Source organism: Bos grunniens, chromosome 7, assembly GCF_055505025.1.
Source record: "Bos grunniens cultivar Pamir isolate PY7600 chromosome 7, Bosgru_T2T1.0, whole genome shotgun sequence".
NCBI classification, from domain to species: domain Eukaryota; kingdom Metazoa; phylum Chordata; class Mammalia; order Artiodactyla; family Bovidae; genus Bos; species Bos grunniens.
In genome coordinates, this window is record NC_141171.1 from 65,515,715 (window position 1) to 65,533,074 (window position 17,360).

The following is a 17,360-nucleotide window of genomic DNA, read 5'->3' on the forward strand; positions in this document are numbered from 1 at the left end:
AGCAATTTGATCTCTGGTTCCTCTGCCTTTTCTAAAACCAGCTTGAACATCTGGAAGTTCACGTTCATGTATTGCTGAAGCCTGGCTTGGAGAATTTTGAGCATTACTTTACTAGCGTGTGAGATGAGTGCAATTGTGCAGTAGTTTGAGCATTCTTTGGCATTGCCTTTCTTTGGGATTGAAATGCCATTTAGTCAGAGGATAAACTTAACCCTCAGAACCCCTTATGGTATTAAGTCTTTGTAACTATATTAGTTCCTAGAGGAGGAAGTGGCAACCCACTCCAGTATTTTTGCCTGGAAAATTCCATGGATAGAAGAGTCTGGTGGGCTACAGTCCAGGGGTTGCAAAGAATCAGACAATACTTGAGTACACACACAACTATATTAGACATGTCTAATCATGAATAACCTTTCTTCATCTAGAAAAGATAAAGCAAAAGATGTCTGCTCATTCATTCAGTCAACAAAAATTGCTATGTCCTATGCTCACAGACCCCACAATTTGAGGAAAGATAAGCAATAATGACATAAGCACCTGAATGAATGTAAAATCACAAAAGGGAGATAAGGATGCTATAGGAACGCACTCAGGGATTCGGAGCTAATCAGGGAGGTCACAGGAGGTTTGCTTTGCCTGAGGGTTTGGGTCCATTTCTGTAGGAGAGGCTAATTTCATAGCAGAGTGGTGTGTTCTGAGAAAAGTAACCTTTGTGCCATTGTGGTTATGCCTTATGTACCCTCCCTGGGGCACTGTTTGTGTAAGAGATCCTTGTCTAAGAACAAGGATGCCAGAGTGAGAGTAGGATCGGGGTAGGGGAGGTGGGGTTACTCAGGAAGTTTCAGAGTCCTTTGTGGCTTAAATCCCACAAAGGATTTCTCAAAGAGAAATGGAGAAGACCAAGAGTTCAGAGGTTTCAGGATGTCAGGTGGAGGAGGCCAGGATCATAGTCTGGTCAGAGACTTTCCTTGTGGGCCAGGAAGGAGCCCAAAGAATATGGGGAGCCCAGAAGGAATTTTCTAATAACTGTAGTCATCTGTATGGAGAAAGAAAGCTTCCCATCCTCTAAGCACCCAAGCCAATCTCAGGGCCCATCCATGTGCAATGACAAAGAAAGGGTTACCAGGTCCAGGGGACCATCAGTGAGGCAGCACGTCACCTCCCACTCAGTAGTTAGATTCGGAGGAACGGCACAGGGGGAGGTCCTAGCAATTGTGGGTGACAGGAGGGCAGTGCCAGAGGAAAGGACAGCCATTGGTCATCTTCTGCTTCTCCGCTTCAAGCAGCAAGAGAGCAAATAGCAAGCAGCAAACAGCAAGAGAGCCTGAAGAAATCAGCCATCAGACTACAGCCTACCAAGTGTACTTGGGAATTCACTCTTCCAGCTTACGCTAGGCGTGGTAGATAGGTCCCGTCCTTTGGCCAATGCTGGTTAACTCATAAGGGCCACTTGGAGCACTGTGTTGAGAAGGATTCTCAGAGTCTGGGAACCATAAGGAAAAGTATGCCTTCATCCTAGTGTAATTGTGAGGAAGAAATGGGATGATATATGTAAAAATGCTTTATAAATTGCAAAATGCTATCCAAATAATAACTAATAATGGTAGCTATGATTTTTAGTGCTTCCTAAATACCAAACACTGCCAAGAGCTTTACTTCTCACAATAACCTTTACGATAGATGCTGTTAATATCTTGCATTTTACAGTCGAGGAGCTGCAGCTTGGAAAAACAGTGTAATATGCCTAAGGTCGCACAGCTAGTAAATGTAGAACCGTGACACAAGCCTCCGTGTTTTTGACTCCAAAGCAAGTTCTTTTATAGACTTTGTTTTGCTGTCTTTAAAATGTAGGAGATGATGATGATTAATATTACTATTAATAGAACAGCTATTCTATTACTGGGAAAGATTGAGGGCAGGAGAAGGGGGGGACAGAGGATGAGATGGTTGGATGGCATCATTGAAACAATGTACATGAATCTGAGCAAACTCTGGGAGATACAGAAGGACAGGGAAACCTGGCCTGTTGCAGTCCATGGGGTCTCAAAGAGTTGGATACAACTTAGCGACTAAACATTGTTTTACTTGGGGAGTCAGCCCTAATTCCTGCCTAAGGGGAATGTGTTTGCAGCCATTTTTCAATCCCTGGAAGGGTTAGAACTTGCCTTCTGTTCAGTTTACCAATTTTGCCTTCCTTTCTCTTCACCCAACACCATCCACTCTGCAGAGCAATGTAATGACCCTCTCTTATGCTCTACTCACCGAGCCTCTGAGAAGAGCACTTTTTAGAGGGCTGCCTGTGGTTGTTCAAGACGCCTGGTGAACAGGGCACAGAAGGATGATTCACTGTGTACATTGTGCTTTCCTGAGAGCCGACCATCCTCCCTGCATCTTCTAAGCTCAAGGATGCAGGAAGCAGCAGGCCAGTGTGTAGTAGGAACTATTAGCTGCGATAATGACATGCATGGGGTGACTGGCAGTTTGCAGAACACTTTTCATATCGTTTTTCCTTTCCAAGCCTCAGTTTTGCCATCTACAAAGTGGATGTAATGACAATAATAATACAGTAAAGTCTCATCTTTCAAAAGGGTTCAGTTCAGTCACTCAGTTGTATCCGACTCTTTGTGACCCCATAGACGGAAGCATGCCGGGCCTCCCTGTCCATTACCAACTCCTGGAGCTTGCTTAGACTCATGTCAATGGAGTCGGTGATGCCATCCAACCATCTTATCCCCTGTTGTCCCTTTCTCCTCCAGCCTTCAATCTTTCCCAGCATCAGGGTCTTTTCCAGTGAGTCAGTTCTTCACATCAAGTGGCCAAAGTATTGGAGCTTCAACTTCAGCACCAGTCCTTCCAATGAATATTCAGGACTGATTTCCTTTAGGATTTACTGGTTTGATCTCCTTGCAGCCCAAGGGACTCTCAAGAGTCTTCTCTAACACCACAGTTCAAAAACATCAATTCTTCGGTGCTTAGCTTTCTTTATGGTCCAATTCTCACATCCATACATGACTACTGGAAAAACCATAGCTTTGACTAGATGGGCCTTTGTCGGTAATATCTCTGCTTTTTAATATGCTGTCTAGGTTTATCATAGTTTTTCTTCCAAGGAGCAAGTGTCTTTTAATTTCATGGCTGCGGTCACCATCTGCAGTGATTTTGGAGGCCAAAAAAATATTCTGTCACTGTTTCCATTGTTTCCCCATCTATTTGCCATGAAGTGATGGGACCAGATGCCATGATCTTAGTTTTTTGAATGTTGAGTTTTAAGCCAAAAAAGGGTTAGGTTTTAATAAACTCATCACTTAAGGTGGAAATAACATAAAATCAGAATCACCCTTGACAATTGTCCATAGCATATAAAGATAAACCACCTCTCAAAAGCCCAATTTAGGCAGTTTCTCCTATAGTTTTAAAACCGATGACTTTTTCTCTGGTTGAAGTCATCTTGGTACCTTCTGAGGTAATGAAAATTCTTATCTCCCTGAGTAGATTCACTCAGCACCACTGTGCTCACAGTACCAGAGGCCAGAGAAAACTGGACCCCAGGGGACACCATCCAAGGAATAGGCTTGTTAAGTAGGGGGTCAGGAAGATGGTCAGCTTACCCAGTTAGGATTTCTTTCTTTCTTTTGGACCACATGTCACTGAATTCCCGAGGCTTTAAGTATATATATATATATATATATATATATATATATATGTAATGATACAGGTTCCATTAGGTCTGATTTTCTGACTTGCTGTCTATGAAAAGAATTAAAACTTGAAAATAACGTGTAATGAAGCAGACACCAGGCTAGGTGAGGGGAGATCTGGACTCAAGACCCCAGCTCAGCCCTACCTATATTCATGGTATCGTGGGCCTATGGACCTTCAAGGTGAACTCATCACCCAAGTGTCCAAGTCTTTAGCCTACATTTCTTTACCACAGACTTGCAGGACCTTCATGACTCTTTTTAAAAAAAAATACATATGTCCATCCCTGCTTCTACCTTCCTGCCTAAGCTGTCAGCATCTCTGCCTACAGTGTGATGACAGTCTCCTCCCTGGGTGCCACCCTCCCCCTTGGCTGCTAGAGGGCTTTCCAAATGCACCCTGATCTTGCTGCCTCCTTCTGTAAAATACTTAATTTCCAAATGCTTCTGGGGAAGACAGAATCCTCCTTCCTGCCCCTCTCATCCCCACCAGGCTTCCACTCTTTCTCTGTGCAACACATACCCTGATCTTCTTTTAGTCCCTCCTGTGTTTCATATTTACCCGGCCACAGGGTCTCTGCACACCCACTGTCTGAAAGCCTCTGCTGTCTTCTCTCTGCTGAGTTAATCCTGCTTATACTCCATCCGTTTCCTCAGGGAAGCCTTTCCTGACTTTGCAGTCTGGATAAGACCCTCCTTATCTGATCTGAAAGAAATGGACTCTCTTTGCACCCTATATCCTTCTCTTCTGCACAGGCCACTGTAGCTATTTAAATTTTTTTGTGGTGTGGATTAAAGTCTGTGTTCCCTGCGGCCCCACATATTACTGTAAGTTCTATGAGAGCAGGGCCCTTATCTGTCTTGCTCACAAGTGTATTCTTTATATATAGCACAGAGCCTGGCATGTGCTTGTATTCATCAAACATTTAAGTAAATGGATGGATGGATGGGTGAGAGACCCAAATGAATATTAGCAAATTATCAGAGTGTTGTTATTTGTTTTCCCAGTGATTAACCCTTTGGAAACTTCCTCTGAAGAATATGATACAAGTTGCAATCTTTCTTTTAGAATGAAAGAGAAAAGTTACTGGAGTTTCCATGTGCCCTTTAGATAATAGATATTATGAAGTATCTTGGCTCTTTTCTCTCTGCTATTTAAAAGTCTTTTAATGAACTTTCACACCCTCCATAGCAAATGACCTTTTCTAAAGCCATGGGTACAAAACAAAAGGATGAATTAGATGGGTAGAATGCTTCTGCCCTTGGGAGTACAGGATCAGCCTTTTAAACACCACGGTTCCTGTTTGTGAATGACCTTGCCCTCTTAGGGAATGGGGCCCCAATCCAGATTTTAGATTCTGACATCCTGGTGTTAGGACCACAGGGTTATTGGAGCCAGGAAAATTGCACACCCGATTACTGGGTAGAACAGCAGGATCACCTGACGTGGCCAACTTGATCTCGTGGTTGCTGGGTTATAGTGTCTCCATCCGTTCATAAACAGCACCCTTTAGGAGTGATTGCTTTCTCATACTTCCTGGTCCTGGTTGTAGTGAAAGGTAGATTTTCTCAGAACAGCAGCTACTAGGTAAGGGCTGGGGCTAGGTCAGCTCATTTCAGTCTGTCTTGTGGAATGTCTAAGAGTGGTCCTCAGCCTACAGTGAGGGTACATTTCCTCTGAAAACAAAATCATCTTTCTCTATGCATTTCTCCCAGGTAGAGAGGGATTCTGAGATTAACAGGTGGATAGGTGGTAGCATATTTTATTATTGTTCCTTGCTCAAAGACCTTTTGTGGCTCCCATCTGCCAAACAGCTCAAATGTAAGGCCCTCAGATTCTGGTCCAGACTAACCCTAACTGACTCTCTTTTTTCCTGACTCTCATATCCCACTCCCACCGGCCAAATCAGGGTCCTTGCCATTAAGGAAACAGGCCCCTTGCTTTCTAACCTCCACCTCTGCACGTGCTTCCCCTCCAGCTGGACTCTGTCCTCCCACTGCTGCCAGTCAGAATCTTACCTGTCCTATTAGGCAACTTTCAATTTTTGCAGGAATTTTTCCCTGATGGTCTTAGATGGAATTTAACCTTTGGCTCTTGTAAATACCGATAGAATTCATCTGTACAACTTCAAGGGCACTCACATGACAGTGTAGTGTGCTTTTTCCTTTCTTATATTCATCCTATTTGCTGAGGCTAAGAATGATCCTGATTCTCTTTATTTCCCCCACAGTTCTTTGGACATAGTAGGTCCTTAATTCTTCGATGGAGTCATCCTGTTTTATGAGATGAATGAAGAAATATAAACAATTCAGCTTATGTCCTCAAGACTCATGAAGAAAGTACATTTATCCAGTTGTCCGAACTCCCTTGCTTAGAGTCACTTTATGCTTTTGGATAAATGAAGTCCTACCTGGCCCTCTTTGAAGGATAACCTTGAAGACAGCCTTGAAGAGAATGCTCTGCTGTGTGTGTGTGTGTGTGAAGGTTATTAGAATAATTACTTAGCAGATAAACAAATGTTTGGAATTATATAGAGTCATTTAAGCCTCAGAGCAAATCATTTCGGCGCCTTTGTAGGGTTATTTGAGAAGGAGGTTGCAAGTGAGGAAACTCTCCTAAAATTTGCAGCAGAATCTAATCCATTGTAGTCTTCAGACCCTGGATGAAGCAAATGCCCCGCTCAGTTTTCCTTTCAGCATTACTGTTTTTGAGCACACAACTCTTTTTCCATTGTTTTGAAGACACCAACCAGCTGGGCCAGAGACATAAGCGTCCTCTCTGAGCGGGAGTTGCCGAGTCTGCAGGGTCAGGATTAGAGTATGTGCTTTAACAGACCTTTCTCCACGGGCAGGATACACTTGGCTCACTTCACCACCTTTCTTCCCACCCTCCAAAGGATGCCAGGCACACTAAGTAGTGATTAAACAAAAGATTAAAATTCCATTTGTGTGTGTGTGTGTGTGGCTGTTTGAACACTAATCGATTCTTTCAGTGGAATGTTAAGTAAAAGCACACAGCTACCAGAAGCAGTTATTTAGAGCAGCCAGTCAAAATCCAGTTCCAATTTATTGTTTAATGTGATTTCCACAATCATTCTGCCAGCCTCCTCCACACACTCCCTCTCACCGTCCTTGCCCTCTGCTCCTTCCCAACCCTTCTGCTTCCTGTAGCAAAAGGATATCTAGAAATATCGGGGAAGGAAAGTAGCAGAAGATGGTTGCTGAAGGAAAATAATCACAGCTTTTATAGACAAACCTGTGAGTCTGTAGAATGAAAATTGCCTCTGGACTGAAATCCGGACTACCTTTTTGCATAACATTAAGTGATGGCTTTGCATAAGAATCGCTCTCTTTTAAGAAACAGCGTTTTTTTTTCTGGTTGTGAAAGGTCTGTTTCTGTTGTAGAATGCCACTATTAACTAAGAACTTTCTTCTTTCCTCAAGAACAGTGAGTTTCCACATGGGCACATGACCTCCTGTTAATGAGGAAATTCTCTAAATCCTGTTATCAGCAGTAGCCAGTTGAATTGGCTCAGGTGTTCAATAAGTTTCCTCTGCAGGGCTCATAGTTTTATTATTAGATTCCCATCCCTGCCCTTTCTCCCCCAGACATGGCCATCACATACACCAGATCATAAACTTTCTCCGGAAATAACCTATTAATAGTTGCACTCCTTTACCGAGGGGGCCTAACTTTATGCCAGATACTGAGCTTGATGTGTTGTGTGGATGAGCTCAGTTCGTTCTCTCAACAACCTGCACATTATTCTGATAGTTTTCCCTATTAACCAATCCAGCAAACTGGGGTCCATCTGCCCAGGGAGTAAAACCTAGGTTTTTCCAACTCTGGAGTCAGAATGCTCTGAGTCATCCAACTAGACTTCCTGCCCTATTGATGAGCAATCATTCATGCAGTCATACACCTGATACTTTCTGAGGGCCTAGGTATTGACCTAGGAAAACACAGTGACAAATCAAAACAGACATGCCCCTGCCTTCAGGGAGCTCACAGTCTAACCCATGGAGAGAACAGCCAGATCTGGTTTGATCTTTGGGGCTGACAAACTATGGGGTTTGGGGCAACTCTGTTCTACTCTTTTAGCCTCGGGTTTCATAACTGAGTGAGACAGCTGGATTTTGGCAAGTGGCTTTCCACCTTTACTGTGAATTACATGGAGATGTGTTTAAAGATCCATTGCTTCCTGGCCTCCTATGCTCAGATACTTTGATTTCATAGGTTCAGGGTGGGGTCCAGGAAATTTTATATATAATGAGGGCTCAGGTCCCCAAAGAACCATCCTTTGAGAGCAACTGATCTGTCTCTAAACCCATTAGCACCTGCACGGGATCTGTGTTGTCACACCTGTGTTCACAGTGCTTACCACAGTGCCTGGCACAAATATTTAGCAATAGTTGGAATGATCTATCTGTGGGTTTCTATGGGTGGATGTCAGAGACTTCTGATCACAGTTTTCATTAAGGTTTCTGGATAAGATTCTAAGGGCCTCCTGGGCTCAGAATACTCGGTGGTTTTAGGATTGAAACCAACTCCTTCTTTGACCAAAAGCTTAGACCTATTATGGGAAATCTTTTTAACATGTATAGTTAAAAAAAAAAAAAAACATGGGCTTCTCTGGTAGCTCAGCTGGTAAAGAATCTGCCTGCAATGTGGGAAACCAGAGTTTGATCCCTGGGTTGGGAAGATCCCCTGGAGAAGCGAAAGGCTACTCACTCCAGTATTGTGGCCTGGAGAATTCCATGGACTTTATAGCCCATGGATTCTTGAAGAGTCGGACACAGCTGATCAACTTTCACTTTCACTTTTCTTTCACTTTCATAGTAAAATTTGAGTCCTGTATCAAGATGATTTGATCAGATGTCAATTTATAGTAGATCCTTAAAATCCGAAGGCTATCCACGTTCTATGTGTAAATTTTGAACATGCTTCCAATACACAGTTTGTGATTTTCTGGTTCACTTGAAAGTACTTTTTGGGCAGGTTTTCCAGGTAGGAAAATGAGACTTGTCCAGGACCATGCTGCAAGCTCTCTCCACTAAAATCCAGTGTGGGAATCAAAGAACATGGCTTTTATCCTCTGGCTTACTTATGTGCCCTTGGTTGGGTAGTTTGGTCTCTTTGGACCTCAGTTTTCCCACCTATAAGATAGAAAAAAGGTGGACTTACTGTTTCTGAGAGGCTGCATAGCTTGGATACTTGAGAACGTCCTTGTAACTACATGTTTAACTTGCCGAAGTGCCTCTGTCGGCAAGCTCCAAAGTCCTCTTAGTTTAGGGAAGAAGCAAAAACTAATGCTTCCCTGGTGACTCAGCCAGCGAAAAATCTACCTATAATGCAGGAGTCCCAGGTTCAATCCCTGAGTCTGGAAGATTCCCTGGAGAAGTGAATGGCAACCCACTCCAGTATTCTTGCCTGGAGAATTCCATGGACAGAAGAGCCTGGCAGGCTACAATCCATGGGCTTGCAAAGAGTTGGACATGACTGAGTGACTGTCACTTATCATCTAAGAACTGAGACCACCTAAAAAAGGCCATCTCTGGAGATCATTCCAGAGGGGCATGCATCATTAAGGCAAAGGCAGTGAGGTGGTAGAGGCTGTTAAGCATGAAACTCCCAGAATTTTGGAACCTTAATTCTGTACCCTGTCAGTTCCACAGTTCACTGTTCATTCTGATGAGATTCAGAGGAGTTGATCTCTGTGCAGTCACAGCTGTGAGATTCAGCTCCGTGCCCCATTCCCAGGAACATGAGAAGACATCCACAAACATATAGATGAGACAGTGTCCTTTCCAGAATCTTAAACTCTTGAAATGTCTTTGCAAAGGTCACCTCACCCTTGCTACTCAAAATGTTTTTCGGGGATCAGCAGCATCACCTAGGAGCTTGTTAGAAATGCAGAGTCTCAGGCCCAGCCCAGACCTCGTGTATCAGAATCCATATTTAACAAGATACTCATGTGATTATACTGCACAGGAAAATTTGAGAAGCGCTAGCCCTAACTCCAATACTTTGGCCACCTGATGCAAATAACTAATTCATTGGAAAAGACCCTGATACTGAGAAAGATTGAAGGCAGGAGAAGGGGACATCAGAGGATGAGATGGTTAGATGGCATCACTGAACTCTATGGACATGAGTTTGAAGCTCCAGGAGTTGGTGATGGACAAGGAAGCCTGGCGTGCTGCAGTCTTTGGGGTCACAAAGAGTCGGACATCACCAAGCGATTGAACTGAACTGAGCCCTAACTCTGTGTTCGACTCCCCTCCTTCACATCCTGATGAACAAGCATCCTGTTCCTGGCCTCCCCTAACATCTTCTTCCAAGTGGGCCTATTTCATCTTAAGACCAGCCCACCTTTTGGAATTCCTTCTGTGTTTTCAGCTAACCCATCAGGCATTCAATAACTTCTGCCCTTGGCTCTCACACTAGCCTCAGGGCCTCATAGAACAAGATAAACTCTCCCGTGTTTCCCATGGCTTCTCATCCCCAAATTCTCATAGGACACAGTTTCTCATCTTCCTCATGCATATCTGTATGTGGCAGCCCATTGCAAACTTACTGCAGCCAGGAAAATAACACAAATGAGGGATGAGAGCCAGGTCACATCACAGAGTCTTTGTGATCCCATGAACTGTAGCCCACCCACCAGGCTCCTGTGTCCATGGAATTTTCTAGGCAAGAATACTGAAGTGGGTTTCCATTTCCTCCAGGGAATCTTCCCGACCCAGAGATGAAACTCACGTCTCCTACTTTGGCAGGCGAATTCTTTACCACTGAGCCCCCTGGGAAGCCCTATTTCCCCACCCCGCCCCAACACTGGCAGTTAAAAAAAATCCTCAAAAACCACCAGATTGTGTTTGCCAGTGACCACATCTAAGATTTTTTGTGACCTTCACTGATGAATATCTGCTCAACTAGGATACAATAGCCCAGGTATGGTTTGACCAGCACAGACCAAGCAGGTTTATGACGTCCTGAATTCTAGACCAGTAGTTCTCAAATGGGAGTGTGCATCAGAATCTCTTTGAGGACTTGTTAAAACCCAAGTCTCTGGGCCCCACACCCAGTTTCTGCTGCTGCTTCCTGGATGGGGCTCATTTCTGACGAGTTCCCAGCTGCTGTGAGTGCTGCTGGTTCACATTGTAAGAACCACTTTAGATTGGTTCCTCCTATTAAGACAGCCTGGGTTTGCAGAACCTCTTTAGTTCCACCAGTGACCTAACATAGTCAGTGAAGTTCTCAGTCTTTGGGTAGCAGAAGAGGGAAAAGGAATTGGGAGGGAGGGCTGGAGGAAAGATTGCTAACCAACCCTTGACTGACCAATCCTGACGTCTAGAGGTAGAGTGCTTAACTTGGGCATATCCCCGTTCCATTCCAAGACTTAGTTTCCCTGTTTGTGAAATAGGGCAGTGGCCCCAGATCAGTTTTTGAGTTGATGTGTTTGCTTGTGTGGAGATTTAATGGTCAGTTTGTTTTTAGCAGAGGACCTTTAGAAATGAAATCTCACATAGAACCCCAGTATAGAAAACAGACAGATGCATTGCTGGTCTGACTGAAGTGCAGGGGTCAAGTTCTTACTGTCAGTCTCCACCTTCTCAAGGCAGCACCGAGGTGTCTCCTGCAGAATGTGGCTCAATACAGTTTAAACCCCCTGAGGGAACTTCCCACTCAGCTCCTGTGATTTCTAAGACCCTGAGAACCATTTGCAGGCACATGACCTTTGTTTTTGCAGTTTTCTTTCCCTCTCTGACCATGACATGTGGCATGTCCACTTTCAGAATTTTCTTCCTGCAAGTCAGGTCTGCAGGAGAGGGAGTGCCGAGGATTATTATCATTAGAGCTGTTGTAGGGATATTGAGCCCTTATGGAAAATGTGCTAATGCGAGGATCAGCCAGGGACTTAATAAACAGGCATGAGGATGATTTTATTCCAGTGGCTTCTTGTTAGTGCTAATGTTCCAGCACACCATGTGTTCAGGGCCTTCATAGGTAATTATACAGGAAATAGGACTAGTGGATCCTGCACACCACAGTGGCATGAGCAGGTCTGTGGGTTTTTTTAAGGGCAAGGTGATGGGGAAAGCTGTTCTCATCTAGGTGAACACAGAAGATAGAAACAGCAGTGTGGAGCAGTGTCACCTTAGAAAGACTCTTACTGAGCCCTGGGGCCTGACTCTTGGCATGGGAAAGCATCTGGCACCTTTTGATGACCCCAGAGGCTGGAATGCAACCTCTGGGAAACTGCTTCCTTAACCGGCCCACCAGGACAGACTCCCCTCCTGGAACACATAATAAATGTCTTCAGCTCCAGCCTCTGGGGGCCGCTCTCCTGTGCATTCCTGTTTTCTTTCAGTCATCCGAGCACTTGTTCAGACCTTCTACGTACATCTGCCAGCTGCTTCCCGTCTCTGGGACCAGGCCTTCTTTGGGACTGCAGAGATGACTGTGACCCAGCTCCTCCTCCTGTGCTCCGTGCTCCTTGAGCCCAGCCCACTCTACCATGCTCCACCCGCCCAGAGTGTGCGCTCTGCCAGCCTCTCATTTCAACTTGTCTGAAGTCCAGCCCAAAGGCCCCAGTGTCCGTGAACCCTTCCCCACTTCTCCCGGGTGGAAGTGAAGTCCTCTAGCTCTTTCTCGGAACCTCTCATCCCAGGTCCATTTCCTCTGCCTCATCCAGTGCAGAGCCACTAGGCAGCTGTGGCTCTTAAGCACTTGGAAGGAGGCTGAACTGAGATGCCCACAAGTGTGACATACACACTGGATTTTGAAGACTCAGTGCACACACAAAAAGGAACATAGACTTAACCTCAACATTTGCTTCCACTGCCTGTTGAAATGATCTTACTTTAGATCAGTGGTCCCCAACCTTTTTGGCACCAGGGACCAATTTCATGGAAGACAGTTTTGCCACAGTTTTGGAAACTCCTGCTTTTGATGGAGTATATGAAGCTAAATGAAATACATTGTCAAAACTCACTTCACCTGGTTTAAAAAAGTAGCGTTACATATGTGGCTCATCTTGGTAGCTTACATTATATTTCTGCTAGACAGTGTCATACCTACCACCTTCTCTCTTCTGTAAAAGGAGTGTCTGTCCATCTGCCTTCTCTCCCATGGGTTTGTCAGTTCCCGGAGGGTGGGCACTGTGTGTCATCTTTCTGAACTTTGCACACCTGGCTGGCACAGGTGGGCAGGAGTAAGCAAGTTCTGAGGGAATTAATAAATGAACCACTGATGGCAGACATTCATCCCTTAGGCCATGTACTTGCTGGGTCTCTTTGTTATTAAACTTATTTTCCCTTTTCCTCTTTTTCATAGTTTTTGTCTTTTTTTAAGGGCTCACACAATCAACCAAAGAAGAGCTTTTTCTTTGGAGATAGGCAGAAACTGAAGGACTGGCACGACAAAGAAGCCATCAAGAGGGATGCTCAGCGTGTAGGTACGAAGGGCAGGGCGTCCACGGGTGGGTCCCCTGGAGAGTGCTTGCACATGTGTGCGTGTGTGTGTGTGTGTGTGTGTTTTATGGGAGCATCTAGACCTCCTGTTGACTCCTTGTCCGTTTGCCATTATCCCTTCCCCTGGTTCCCAGGGCCAGCCCTCTCCCCTCCTTCACCTGTTAGCTGACCCCTTTCTCCATTCACATCATCAGATCCACTGCTTTCAGCCCTTTGCCCTGAAACCCTATGGTGATAGAAAATGTCTCCCTCCTGGAAGATATGTTACCACTAAAATGAGGAGCAGTAAGAATAAGAACCCACATTTACTGAACACCAACAGCGAAAAGGCCTACGATCCACACTTTGCACGTTTTCTTGATGAAACCCCTAACCAACCTTTGTAGCTCATTCGATGAGAAGGAACCTGGAGCTCACAGAGGTGGGGTAATTTACCTGCAGACATACAATGAGAAAGAGGCAAGCTTGAGACTTGAACCCAGGTCTGGAGGGCTGAGTTGATCCCTCCCCAACATCACAGCCACAGGGCTGAGTGAAACTAGTGGGCTTCTGCTGAAGCTTTCTTCACCTGATTAGCCTTTGGAACAGCTCCTGTTCCGCTGCAGACTTGGAATGGGTGAGGTATATAGAAATCATGTGGAGAGTCATCTCCAAAGGGCCTGCCTAGGAGCCAGGAGAGCAGCTCTGATGCTACCTACCACCCATCTGACCCTCAGATAAATTCCAGACTCCTGGAGCCTCGGTTTCCCCTCTGTCCTCAGGGCTTATGCTTCCTGCTTTGATAACCAAAGAGTACTTTTGTGAAGGTGACAAATAAAGTATAGCTTTACAATACTGGAAAGAAATATAAGGGATTTGTATTTTCATTTTTGTATCAGAGGTACCCAGCACTATTGATTTTCTTTTTTAAAATGTTACACTGTGACAAAACCAGATTACAAGAAGCTCTGAATACAGCTGACATAGTAACTGGTGGTCAGGGAAATCCAAAGACACATCTGCCAATGATTTAGAATGAAGGGTTGGAATGCTGCTTAGATTAAGAAAGGAAACATTTGAAAAGAGCTAATTTCCCAGGCACTTATACCAGAATTATTAGAACGTTGGGCTAACTAGCCAGAAAAGAGTAAGCAGTGGTGACATTATTAAGAATAATAGTAACCAGCCCAGGTTGAACACTCACTGTGTGCCGGGCATCTTGCTCTGCTGCTGCTGCTGCTGCTAAGTCACTTCAGTTGTGTCCGACTCTGTGCGACCCCATAGATGGCAGCCCACCAGGCTCCCCTGTCCCTGGGATTCTGCAGGCAAGAACCCTGGAGTGGGTTGCCATTTCCTTCTCCAATGCATGAAAGTGAAAAGTGAAAGTGAAGTCACTCAGTTGTGTCTGACACTCAGAGACCCCATGGACTGCAGCCTTCCAGGCTCCTCCATCCATGGGATTTTCCAGACAAGAGTACTGGAGTGGGGTGCCACTGCCTTCTCTGTCTTCCCCTGCATTCCCCCCTTAATCATCACACTGAACCTTTTCATCCCAATGAACACTAAGGGAAAAACCCAAGACACAGAAAAGCTGAAGGCTCTCCCAAGATGACAGGCAGGAGCAGCAGGGCTGGGCTTCAAACTCCACTCAATGCAGCTCCAGGGCCTGAACTTGGAATCATTCCCCTGCACTGCCCCCTCCACCAGAGCTTCCCTCCCCGCCCAAACAGATGCTTCTGCCCTTCTTTGTCTGCCTGCAGCATCTGTGTCCCTTGTGGGATCATGCTGGGCACTGGCCAGCAGTGTCTTATCACAGAGCCATGCAAGTTACAGGCAGCAGAGTCTCTCCATCGTCAGGCTGGATCAGAGCAGGCACCGCCCCAGGCTCCACCTCTCTACTTGCACCTTCTCATCATGCTGATGTTGACATCATTTACTTTGCAAAGTAAATGGGGTGTTGCTCAGGCCACGGGCTCCAAAAGATGAGGTGATTTTCAGTTAGCTGATTCTGTTACCATTTCTTCCACACTGTCGCCAATGGCAGGTGCTTGGTCTATTATTGCAGGGGTTAGGGGACATCAGCACATACCATCTGCACCCCGGAAACCCGGAAAGTAATTTCCTGGAGCATCAGGGACTCTTTCCCCAGATGGCTTGTACAGAGAAAGGAAAGCTGGCACTGGATCCACCCAGATCCCAGACTAAGAGCCACACTTTTCAGGCAGTTCAGGCCTAGGCAAGGCAGATTGTCATTAGTTTGCTGGCTTAAAAAAAATCAAAGCATCTTTGATCATTTGTGGCAATTTTGATTTACATGTAAAGTTCGAGTCGCCTGGAGAGGAATCACAGAATTTCTTCACATGGTTAATAGGGTTTATCTTTACCGAAAGCTCTTGGGTGTACAGCCTCTCATTTGACTTTCTCAGGATGGTATGGGTACCAGACAAGAACAAGCTACAGTTCATAGAGCTAGTGTGACTGGCCCAAGGTTGGTCAGCTCCTAGGCAGGTGACCTGGCCTCCCATCCAGGTGGGCGGACTTCAGGGTCAGGGATGTTTGGGGCTCCTGGTAGAGGGTGGGAAAGCATGGAGCCCAGAGACCTACTTTTATAACCTTTCTGAGTCCTGGTTTTCCTTTTTTATTGCATAATTTTATTTACTTATTATTTTTGGCTGCACTGGGTCTTTGTTGCCATACTGGACCCTCTCCAGCTGTGGCGAGTGGGGACTGCCTTCCAGTTGCAGTGTGTGGGCTTCTCGTTGCGGTGGCTTCTCCGGCTATGGAGCCCTGGCTCTAGAGCACGCTGGCTTCAGCAATTGTGGCATGCAGGTCCAGTCACCCCATGGCATGTGGGATCCTCCTGGACCAGGGATCAAACCTATGACCCTTGCATTGGCGGGTGGACTCCTTACCACTGACCCACCAGGGAAGTCCCAAGTCCCGGCTTTTCTCTCTGTAGAAAGAGGGCTCACGTGTCCACCCTGACAGCCTGTTGTGGAAGTTACAGGAGAACGGAGCTGCAGTGCATGACACAGCCATGGCTGAGTCTCATTCCCTTTCCCTCTTTAGCCCTGCAGAATCCAGAGAAACACTCTGTAGCAAGTGTAAAGTCTTTTCTTGGTGATTTAAGCACGTTTTTCCTCTTCCCTTTCCCACTGCATTTAATTGGCAACCCGGATTTTGCTGTTTGCTCCTAGGAGACGGAGAACAAGGGAAGCCCTTCCCGTTGACCTATGCTGAGCGAGTGGACCAGGCATACCGAGAAAATGGATTTAACATTTACGTCAGTGATAAAATCTCCCTGAATCGCTCTCTCCCTGACATTCGGCACCCAAAGTGAGTGTAACTTCTCTCATCTTCTGGGATCTAAGGATTTTTGCCCTTGACTCTCGTTGAGGATTAAAGAAACAGGTCCATAAAGCACTGCTGGAGGAGATTCCCTCTGTTATCCAGGGCCTTTGTGTACAGGTTCCTGTGAGCAGATTCTCCTAGAATTTAGAGCTGGCATGGCCAAGGGAACGGTATTGTCTCCCCTAAAGAGTTGGTCTCCTTCCTCTATTCATGCAGTGGAAACCAGGATCTCTGTATTTCCTCTTTGGACTCTGGCCCACACGGAAGTCCAGACCTCAATTTGCAAGACAAGTGCAACAACAGTTTCAACCCTCCCTTGCTCCACCTTCTGTGTGTGACATTTTTATTTCTTTTTTTTTTTTTTTAACTCTTTATTTTAGCTATCCTGTGCACTTTTATGTATGTGTCTTGGTTATGTGAAGTCTCTCAGTCGTGTCCGACTCTTTGCGACCCCATGGACTGTAGCCTATCAGGTTTCTCCATCCATGGGATTTTCCAGGCAAGAGTGCTGGAGTGGATTGCCGTTTCCTTCTCCAGGGGATCTTCCCGACCCAGGAATTAAACTCAGGTCTCCCGCATTGCAGGCAGACGCTTTACTGTTTGAGCCACCAGGGAAGCCCTCAAGTCTTGGTTATAAGCTATCCCAAATCATTTTGAGAGCGCACATGTCATCATGATTAAAAAGATAACAGTGACCGCTAACTTTGTTTGAACACGTAGTGTGTGTCCAAGCACTTTTTCATGTCAGTTCCCTGCACTGTAGGCCCCATGATGATGCCCATGTTTATGGATGAGGAAACCGAAGCTTAAAGGGGTACTGCCACACAGTGACTAAGAAGCTGAGTCAGTTCTTGAGCT

At 45.5% G+C, this 17,360-nt stretch overlaps 1 protein-coding gene across 2 annotated transcripts in view; it reads left to right on the plus strand.

Annotated features, from left to right (window-relative positions):
- Nucleotides 1-17,360, plus strand: part of GALNT10 (polypeptide N-acetylgalactosaminyltransferase 10) — a 229,680-nt gene that overhangs the window by 89,557 nt on the left and 122,763 nt on the right. For both annotated transcript variants that reach the window (XM_086412570.1, XM_086412571.1), the window contains exons 2-3: nt 13,054-13,156; nt 16,349-16,487. In XM_086412570.1, the coding sequence (XP_086268696.1) occupies nt 13,054-13,156; nt 16,349-16,487 (242 nt within the window). The remainder of the gene's footprint in view (nt 1-13,053; nt 13,157-16,348; nt 16,488-17,360) is intronic.